The 10,519-nt window shown below is 34.9% G+C and overlaps 1 protein-coding gene across 2 annotated transcripts; it reads left to right on the top strand.

Moving 5' to 3' along the window:
- The first annotated feature begins 1,209 nt into the window (after nt 1-1,209).
- Nucleotides 1,210-6,560, top strand: LOC136218855 (probable ubiquitin-conjugating enzyme E2 25). 2 transcript variants are annotated; one of them, XM_066005999.1, is made up of 8 exons: nt 1,210-1,364; nt 1,463-1,550; nt 2,704-2,844; nt 2,928-3,857; nt 3,985-4,048; nt 5,294-5,433; nt 5,523-5,834; nt 5,915-6,560. In XM_066005999.1, exons 1-8 carry the CDS (start codon nt 1,327-1,329, stop codon nt 6,206-6,208), a joined length of 2,007 nt encoding a protein of 668 aa, XP_065862071.1. In that variant the 5' UTR covers nt 1,210-1,326; the 3' UTR covers nt 6,209-6,560. The 2 variants fall into 2 exon arrangements, with proteins under 2 accessions (XP_065862071.1, XP_065862070.1); XM_066005998.1 differs by having other exon boundaries at nt 1,211-1,364; nt 1,463-1,559.
- The last annotated feature ends 3,959 nt before the right edge of the window (nt 6,561-10,519 follow it).

The raw sequence follows: 10,519 nt of genomic DNA, 5'->3' as shown, positions 1-10,519 counted from the left end.
CGGGCACCACCAAGACCAGCCTGTTATATAGTAAGAAACTAAAATTAGAATCAAAATGGGCCAAGAAGAAATTACGTACGAATAAAGCAGTTGCCTGGATACACATTCTGATCCATGAAATACATAGTATGAAGAAATTGGACCACATGAAAGTTAGCCATTCATCCCGGCTCGCCTAATAATATTAATTAATACATTTATATGTTTATATTAATTAAATATTTAATTTTAAATATAAATTTTATTTTTTATAATTAAAAATTATATATATATATATTAGATGAGTTTATATGGGTTGAGTTTGAGATTTAATTTTTAAGCCCGAGTCCAGTCCGGTCCCGAGTCCGCCTCAATTAATAGTGGACTGGACTGGGCTTGGACTAAGTAATTTTATATAAAAACCCGGTAGGCTCGGCCCGAATCCGGCCATGGACATGTCTGTGTATAAGGAATAAAAGGCATAAAAAGTATAACTTAATTTTCTTTCAACTTAAGCATTTGTTTAGGAGTTTGGAGATTAATGGAGGTTAGAGTTAAAAGAGGTAATGGAAAGGGAAGAAAATTGATGAAAATGAAAGTTAAAAATTAACATTGTTTGGGAGTTTATAAAATGAGTTAAAAATTCACATTGTTTGTGAGTTTATAAAATGTAAATGAGGTTAAATGTTTAACTTCGTTTGAGAGTTTAAATATGGAGGGGAGGGAAAGCTAAATTTATTTTGCAAAGACAAAATTTTTAAAAAAATTTATGTTACTCCCATTAACTCCCAATTTGGAGGTTAGAGTTTGGAGGTTAAAGAAAGTAAACATTTAACTTCCATTAACCTTCATTTACTCTAAAAAAACAACTCCCAAATAAAATTAACTTAATATTTAACATTCTATTACTCTCATTTACTTCCATCCAAACAACCGCTAACAAAAAATAAATTTATTCTAAATCTTGTAAAAGTATATACTGAAGCAAATAATGAGTGTCTTCCAATTATAAAAACGGTTTTCATAGTCATTAATATGCTTAAATACAATATGTTAATTAACAGAAAGGAAGGGTATTAATTTTGGAAAGAAATATTAGGAGTAATAAAAAAGTTTAGGGTTTAAACTGATAATTTAAATATTGGGGCTAAATTGCACATTAATCCAAAAAGGGAAGGCAGAATGTGATATACGTGAATACGACTGAGTGCAGATATTATGCTTGAACTCTGAAAAGGCTAAAACTCTCTCTTCATTTCTTTTATAGGAAAAGCCAAGCGGCTTAGCTCTAAGCCGTGGTTACTCTCTCTGGCCCTGCATTAGAGAAGAGAAGCCGATCTGTGATCAATGAAGCCGCCGCTGTTATCCTTTTCCGAGAATTCCAAGTCTCTCTTTCTCTGTCTAAATTCACTTCTCTTGTTTTTCTATTATAAATAAAATAAACTTCCTTTAAAATTGAGTGTTTTTCTCTCTCTTCAAGCAGGCGATTACTGATGGACCCGGACGTCATCGAAATCCCTCCTCCTCCCCCTCCTCCGCCTCCGCCTTCTCGCCCTAATAAACGCCCTAAAGTTAAGCAGGTTTCTTTCTTTTCGATGATCGATCATTTTCTCTTTTGACAACAAACTTCTCTTAGCTTTTACGTCCTTTCAGATTTTCCCATTCTTTTGTTTTAGTGTTATTGTGATTGAATTTAGCTGAAAAAACACCGCCTTGACCGATAATATTGGTTTTTAGGGATTGCCGGTTCCTTCCTTTTCCTGATATTGATTTTTTTTTTTTTTTTTTTTAATTAAGTCGTTGATGGTTTATTACTTTTGGATAAAACTTGAAATTAAGTGTGGTATGACTAACTTTTCATAATTAGAATTGTTTATCCAGTTGTATTCCTTATACCACAACTGCATAATGTTGGAATTTTCTCTATCTCAGCCAATGTAGAACTCTTTGAATAATCCCAGAATTTGTGCTATTTCGGTGTTGATTGGTTTTAATGTGAGTTTATGGTTGTTAATTTTGACTGAATTGGATTATTGTTCTATTGATCATGTATGTTATGCTGCCACCAGTCTCTGAAATTGTGTTTTTTTTTTCGATTTGTGCTGAACATGGTTTTGATCGGAAAATAAAGGTGCCTTTCAGAGTAGCTAAGTTTGTTTTTCAGTCACTTTACTTAGATTAAATAAAATTTGAACACGTTTCTTCTTCACTTATTCTCTGGAGTTGTTAAAAATGGCTAACTTTTATTTGTTTGTGTCACTTGGAAAATAAATCTGGCATGGTTGGCCTTGACTTAGCTCATAATTATGGTAGTTAAAAGTGTTGATCAGTCTGAACTATGGTACATTGTTGGCAGCAGCTTGATTTTTTTTCCAGTGACAGATAAACTTTTGTAATATGCTATGTGGAATGGCTCAAGCTAAGTTTCTGATCACAACTTGAAGACCTTAGCTTTTATATGGTCATTAATGGTCTTACTAGTTACTCTTTTATCTTTGCGCAGAAGCAACTTTTTTTTTTCTTTTAATTCACCTCTTTTTCTTCAAGAAATTTTAAAATTAGAACCATTGATATTCAGATCTAACTAAAAGATCAATGATAAATCTTGACCTTGCACTTTTAGCTTCTTTAGCACCCCATTTTCTGTTTTAACAATTTCCCCCTTGTCTATTGATCTCATTTTGTCAACCATTATATAAATATTAAAAATTTAACATTTTCTAGGATATAATGCGCGAAGTAATTGATGTTGACAATGATGAAGATGCTCTTGATGTCATTATCCTTGATGAGAAAATTGACACAAAGAATAAAGGTAAAGCTATAGAAGATGATGCTGATGTGTACAATCATACCAAGGTCAAGGTACGATATCCAATAATTTTGTTCTTTCAATTCTCTTCTGTTTTACTTCCGCCTTCATTTTGTGTTATTCTTTTCTTGTCTAGGAAGCTTTGGCCAATTATATTTGCTATCCTCCTGAAAGTTCTGTTGGAGGATCACATAAACCAATAATCATAGATGGTGTTAATTCTGATTTGTTAAATGGAAGTGATTACATTGATATCTGTTCTGATGACTTCATGGCTTTTGACGAGTATGCATATTTACAAGCCCACTTCGATAATGTGGATATTCCTCCTGGTGTGGAGGCACCCATTCCGAGCTTGCTGGATTCAGTTCATAAGGCAAAGAAGACTCTTACTAGAAGTGCTTCATTTAGTATGGCTGATCAAAATGATTTATATCCTCTCGATTCATGGGCATTTAATAACGCTGAGAGAAGCAAAAAGTTGGCATCAGTGAGTAATTCAGCTTTTCAAGTTGCTGTAAATTCTGGCAAAGCATCTGGAGCTAACCTAACCTCCTCCTCCTCGTCATTTCTACAAACTGCCCAAAGCAGGAAGAAACAAACTTCTACACAACATGGAGTTGGCATTGTGAATCCCACACCTCTTGTTAGAAAAAGAACACCAGCTACTTCAAGGAGTTCAACATGGAAATTGCGAAAAATGCCTATTTCTTTTGATAATGATCCATTGTATGCAAAACAATATACTGCATTACTTAAAAACAACAAAGGTGGTACAAATACTCCGTTTTGGCCAGCCAAACTAGATAATATAATGGCATCATCTATCTCTGATTACAAATTGAAATTAAAATCTTCATTTGCTGATCTTAAGTATCCAAGCTACCCAGGTTTCTTTGATCCAATTAATGTCGAACATAATCTTCCTGAACAAGGTGTAGCCAGATCTCCAAAAAATGTGAATGTAGATGATATTCTGAGGAAGTACCAAGCTTTTAAGCAGTTTGATACTGTTGAAGATCATGCAGATCATCATTATGCTTCCAATGGTTCTTCAGTGAAGCAGGTACTTGTTTAGAAAATGGAATCCTTTATTATTATTATTATTATTAGTATTCTTTTTGCAATTCTTATGCTGTTTGATATTCTGTTTCAATGTAATTTCATTTCATATTTTTCCATTGTCCTGCCAGCCTGCGAAGAACTGGGCAAAGAGAATCCAAGAGGAATGGAAAATCCTGAAAAAAGATTTGCCTGGTATTTCTATGCTTTTTGTTTCAATTTGTTATTGGCAATCAATTTGATAGATCTTTGATCCTTTTGTACAATGAGTTGCAAAACATGTTATACAAAGAGAAGGAAAAAACAGCTATCAATCTTATTTTTTTCGAACATATGCTGGTACTTGAGGGCGAGCCTTGGCGCAACGGTAAACGTTGTTGTCGTGTGACCAAGAGGTCACGGGTTCGAGTCTTAGGAGCGGCCTCTTGCCAAAAATTGGCCTGGGAAGGCTTGCTCCCAGTACACCCTTGTGGTGGGACCCCTCCCCGGACCCTCGCTCAGCGGGGACGCGTAGTGCACCGGGCCGCGTCCATATGCTGGTACTTGTGTCAGCTTTTGATATACTGGAACTTTTTGGACTTTCTAAGGTTACTTGTTTAGGTCCCTAGCTTCTTTGCATATGGGAGTCAAACACTGAATTTACCTGTCCGTCCAACTTCTTTTGTTCTTTTAGTGGGTCTCCTCATTTCCTTTTTATTGTTTTTCTTAACTTCATTTTTCTAATTGGAATTTTTAATGTTATATTAATGTCAAAGAGCCTGTTTTTGTAGGATACTGTTTTTTGCATTGATTATGATATATTTTTCTTTTCATGCCCGTGATAGAAGCAGCTTATTTGTGGTTTTCGTTTCACTTTAGTTCTATGAACTTAATGTTTGCCCCATTTTCTCTTGCTCTCTCATTTTGATTATGCTGACACCAAAGACCCTTGGGGTAGAATAACTTGCCTAGTACATTATGCAATAACTTATTAAACTAAAAAATTATAATCAGTTTACCTTCCACTCTCTTTGAAAACAATAAGTAGCTGTATTAGACCTTCGATATGTTTAGTTTGCCTCTTAAAGTACACCTTACAGCCTTGAGCCTTCGTTACATGAACTCTGGAAATCACCAACAAATCTGTACTTCATGTTCAAAGTATAATAAAAATAGGATTACAAAGTCCTGCCATGATTTTTATTGGATGCTAATAAGAAGTTTTGAGATTGCCAGTTCAGAAAAAGGGTGTCTTCTTTTGCTGTTTGGCATGACTTCAAATGGAATTGATGATTTTTCTTTGTGGAAGTACTGTATCATTCACCTTATCTTTATATAAAAGAAACAGAAGTTTTCATCTTTGGTATCTGTTTTTTGTGGGCAATTATGTGTTTATTGCACGAGCTTTAAATTTTAATTTTTTTTTCTTTTGTTTACTATTTTTTTTCTTACATGTTACAGATACGATATATGTTCGGGTCTATGAGTCAAGGATGGATCTATTGCGAGCTGTAATTATTGGAGCAGAGGGTACACCCTATCATGATGGTCTGTTTTTCTTTGATGTTTGCTTCCCTAGCGGTTATCCCAATGTACCACCGGTATGTGCTGAATTTGTCTATGATTGTGCTTTTGTCTTCACTAATAATTTTTTTGGTCTCACGATTTGGGATTTCATTATCTGTGCTAGAATGTTCACTATCACTCTGGTGGTCTTCGACTGAACCCAAATTTGTACAATACTGGGAAGGTATGCCTTAGCCTTCTGGGCACTTGGCACGGAAGCAAAAACGAGAAGTGGCAACCTGGTGTGTCAACTGTGCTGCAAGTGCTTGTCTCTATACAAGCATTGATATTGAATCAAAAGCCATTTTTTAATGAGCCTGGATATGCAGTTATGAATGGCTCAGCAGATGGTGAAAAAAGATCACTGGAGTACAATGAGAACACATTCATGTTATCACTCAAGACAATGATTTATTCCATGAGGAGGCCTCCAAAGGTAGTTTTCTTATTGTATTCTAAGCAATTGTATCATTGACTTGATGTATAGTAAGAAACTGAAGTGTGTTTTGAATGCAGCATTTTGAAGACTTCGCTTTAGGTCATTTCCACAAGTACGGGCATGACATTCTGGTAGCATGCAAAGCATATATGGAGGGTGCTCAGGTAGGTTGTCTGGTTAAAGGCGGGGTTCAGGATGTGGATGAAGGTGACAAGAGCTGCTCTATGGGTTTTAAAAACTCTTTACCCCCATGTGTTGATCTCCTTCATAAAGAGCTTTCTCTAATTGGTGTCAAGAACTGTGAACAATTCCAATTTTTGGCAAAAACAGGGATTAATCAAGTCAGAAATATACCAACACCCGCGATATGATATGATATGATATGATCTCTCAAATGCAATGCAGTACAGGTCTCTAATTTACTTGGAAAAACTCGGAAAAGGGAAATTTTGTTATGGAGATTTATATGTTAATTCCTGTGAGGTTAAAGTTGCAACTATCAAAGTGTACAGCGTAGATAGAGGTGATAGGATGTGGACTATGAATGAAATCTCCATCTAATTATTATTATCTAGTTAGACCATTAAGGTTAATCTAGGAGGAACTTCAGTAAATAATCTAACATTTTGTCCAGTGGATACATATTTCTGCAGTTGAGGTACTTATAGTCCTCTCAACTCAACTCATTATGAAATCTATCAGATGCTAAGTGCTGTTTAGTAAGATGGTTACTGCTGTCTTCGTCTTTGTTTCTCTGTTCTCTGTTCTGTTTTCTTACCCCCACCCCAGAAGAAAAAGAAGTCTTACCCCCCAATCACTAGATTGCTTTTTATGGGTTTGCATAGTGAAAAACTAAATTAATTGCATACTGCCACATCTCCTGGCTAGTACAAAAGGGGATAACATGTAATCTCCATTTAAGCTCCAAAGCTTCGTTCGTCAATCTGTCTACCATTCTACTGCTCTCTCTATAACCGTGGATAATCTAAACAACTTAATCTATGTTAATGAGCTCATGACATGCCTCACCAAGATTGACAGGGAGGCCACTATTTTGGGCTTTTCCTGTCAACCATTGAACAGCCAAAATGGAATGACTTTCTATACCCAATCGTGAGATGTCAAGGTTCAACACAATTGTCAACTAAAGACAATCGTGCTACTGACTAAATGATGAACTGCATCTTTTGAGTCATCACGAGTGTGGTGTGCTTTTATAGGCATTCAAAGTATTCTTTTTCATGATTTTCATGGAGTCGTTTCTAGTAGATTAGTTCATGTATAGTTTCTGTCTTCCTTTTGTTTTTATGTGTCGCTTTGGGTCTAGCCTTCCTCTTGTAAAAAAAAAGAAAGAAAAACTCATATTTGAGCTTGAACTCATTCTTTCGCTTCCCATAAAAGCCAACAAATATGAATTCTTTCGGCTCAAAGCATCAACAACTAGGTTTTTTTTTACTTGGATGATATCAATGGTGTAATCATGGTCTTTTAGCGGTTCTATCAATATTCTTTGCCTCGAATTCAACTCCTTTTGAGTAAAAATGTATTTAAGACTTTTGTGATCTGTAAGAATCTGAAATGTCTCACCATAGAAGTAATGCCTTCAGATCTTCAAAGCGTGAACAAATAGTTGCCAACTTTAGACCATGAGTCGAATATTCAGCTCATGCGTTTTCAATTGGCTCTAATCATAGCAATTACCTTCACATTTTGTATTAATATAAAGCCTAGACCTTGTCCTGAAGCATCCGTATACACTACAAAGCCTTCTTCAATTGTCGGTAACACTAACACGAGATTCAAGGTTGTCGCTTCTTGAACTCCTTGAAACTCTCTTATAATTTCTCATTCCACTAAAACACAACTCCCTCCTTGAACAACTTCATCAAAGGCGTTGCAATCAAAGAGAAGCCTTCCACAAATCTTTGGTGATAACCAGCCAAACCAAGAAACCTACATACCTCGATTACATTCTTTGATACTTTCCACTCCCAAATTGCCTTAACCTTTATAAGATCACATCGTACACCATCATCAAAAATAATATGGCCTAAGAAAACCACTTGGTCCATACAAAACTCGCACTTGCTAAGCTTAGCATTTGCTTTTTCGCTTAAATCCGCAACACAATTTTCAAATCTCGCTCGTGATCCTCATCCGTTTGTGAATTCACCAAAATGTCATCAATGAACACCATGACAAATTGGTCAAGGTATGGTTGAAATTATTGTTCATTAATTCCATAAACGATGCCGGTGCTCTAGTTAACCCAAATGGTATAACAAGAATTCAAAATGTTTATACCTCGCTCGAAAACTGGTCTTTGGAATACCAACATCCACCAAGCTCAATTGCCAATATCTTAACCTCACATCAATTTTAGAGAAATAACGGGCTTCTTTCAACTGATATAAAAGATCATCAATCCAATGGCAAATGATACTTGTTCTTCATAGTAACTTAGTACAATTGCTTGTAGTTAATAGAAAACCACATATTACCATCGTCGTTTTTCAAAAACAACACCTATTCACTCCGCGGAGAAGTACGCAATCGTACAAACCCCTTTTCCAATAAGTCCTTTAACTATTTCTTCAAATCATACAACTCAACATATACCATTTTATACGGTGTAATCAAAACGGGAGACAATTGTTTAGTGTGCTTTAGAGAATTATTAATTGAAATGTCCTTTAACTTAGCACCTGTTAGTTTAGTGTCCTATAGACAATTGTTTTAGGACAAAACTTATTAATAAATGAATTGTTTATTACTGAGTTATTTGATCTATTTGATATAGTAGACCCATGGAACGAATCCAAGACAAACTCTCTTATAGTGCAATCACTTCTGCAACATGCAATAAACCGATTCTACTCACTAAGAAGGACATAGAATGAGCCATCTTCATGCTGAAGAACATCCCCCAACCCACAAATCCAATCCTATTAGTTTAGGCATTTTTAGATTTTAGCTCAATCAATTACTAGTGAACGGTGAGCATATCGAAAAAAAATCCAAAACAACTTTTGTATATATATACATTTAATGTAGGAATCAAATTATTGAGTCGTCATGCGAATTTTTGTTTTTTACATACAGTGGAGCTCTTCCGAAATTTTAATCCTGGATCCGCCACTGTAAGAAGGAATTCCAAATATAGACTTTGAAAAGTATTCAGGCAAACAGAGAGCGTCCTCGTATAAGTATTCAGGCAAGCCGAGAGCGTCCTCGTATGCTTGCTCACTTTGTTATTCTAATTGGAGGTTGGATTTCTCGTCAATAGTAGCGTCCTCGTATCGTATGCAATCACTTCAAGTCGGCAAATCCCATGTTCCTATCACATTAGACTTCCCAACTTAATTATGAATATATTATTCACCCTGTGCCGGCATTATACATGACGACCAATTAATTAGTAAATATTTGAGGTTTCATTAATCAATTCTTTTAAAAAAAAAATCATTATCCTATTCTGCTTTGTTTATAGGGATGCCATATGTAGATTGATGTGTATAATCATATTTCATCAACAAATAGTTAAAGAGAATAACCGGGCTTATTGACATTAATTAAAGAGATAAAGTTTTCTCTCTTAAATCTTCCAATTAAAATCTAGTTTATAACTTCAATTTAATATCTCTAACTTAAGCCACTTGATTAGGAGTGTCCATGAGTCTTATTGTAGTTTGCATGCAAACTATTCGAGTTCTCGGTATGTTCAGGGCCGGTCCTGACATTTTAAGGGCCCCAGGCGAAATAAGAGATAATGGGCCCTTAATAAAAAAAATGTACTAAAAAATCTAAAAATATAAATTTGGGCCAATTTTAGATCTAAAATATTATATTATTTGATCAATTTTTAAACCTAATGGGTATTATAACTAAATTTATAACAAAAAATATATATATTCAATAAAATTAAAAATTTTAGGCCCCTTTTAGCCTTGGGCCCTGGGCGGCCGCACCCCGAGCCTATGCCCAGGGCCGGCCCTGGGTATGTTCAAAGTTTGGTCAAACCACGATTCAAGCGGGCTTGGTTCGAGACATTAACGAACCGAATCCAAGCTTCTTAAAGTTCGATTTCAAAGCTCACAAATAAGTTCGATTGTTTATTAATTATTATATATATTTCATTAATTTTTAATTCAAAAAATAAAATTAATGACTATGAAAAAAAGAGAGTAATTAGTTTTAAACTCTAACTCTCAACTAGTCACAACTCACAAATGTCCATAAAAAAATATTTAACGGATTCTTTAGGAATTTGACTAGTTCGAAAATTAGAAATTCAAAGTTTAAAATACAAAACCCAAAGACTAATTAGCTTCACCTCCCTAAATTCTCTCCCTACTCAACTATTGTCCATACGACGCTTAACAAAGTCATTTGTGATCCATGAGTTTGTTTTCTCCAGCCACCAATTTCATCTACTATTCTTAGATCCCGTTCACAAAAATTGATTTTTTTTTTAATCTTTTAAACTCATGAATAGTATGACATATAGATTTCAATTTTTTTTTAATCTTCTACGATACATTTTCTACACATGTACGATGAATACAATTAAAGCTTATAAAAACTCGGTTCCATCAAAACTCAGTCAAAAGCCTGATCAAAACTTACTTAAAACTCGATTTGAGATTATTCGGCATTAGCGAAGCGAATACCAAACCTATCAA

This window comes from Euphorbia lathyris, chromosome 2, assembly GCF_963576675.1.
Source record: "Euphorbia lathyris chromosome 2, ddEupLath1.1, whole genome shotgun sequence".
Lineage (NCBI taxonomy): Eukaryota > Viridiplantae > Streptophyta > Magnoliopsida > Malpighiales > Euphorbiaceae > Euphorbia > Euphorbia lathyris.
Note: the sequence above shows the minus strand (reverse complement) of the source record. Positions and strands in the feature narration are given on the sequence as shown.

Bases quoted from the DNA above. Each gene is read 5' to 3' on its own strand.
- LOC136218855 (XM_066005998.1), top strand. From the start codon at position 1,327: ATGAAGCCGCCGCTGTTATCCTTTTCCGAGAATTCCAA. The intron at 2,845-2,927 runs GTACGATATCCA...TTTCTTGTCTAG, and splicing joins ACAATCATACCAAGGTCAAG to GAAGCTTTGGCCAATTATAT. The intron at 4,049-5,293 runs GTATTTCTATGC...TACATGTTACAG, and splicing joins CCTGAAAAAAGATTTGCCTG to ATACGATATATGTTCGGGTC.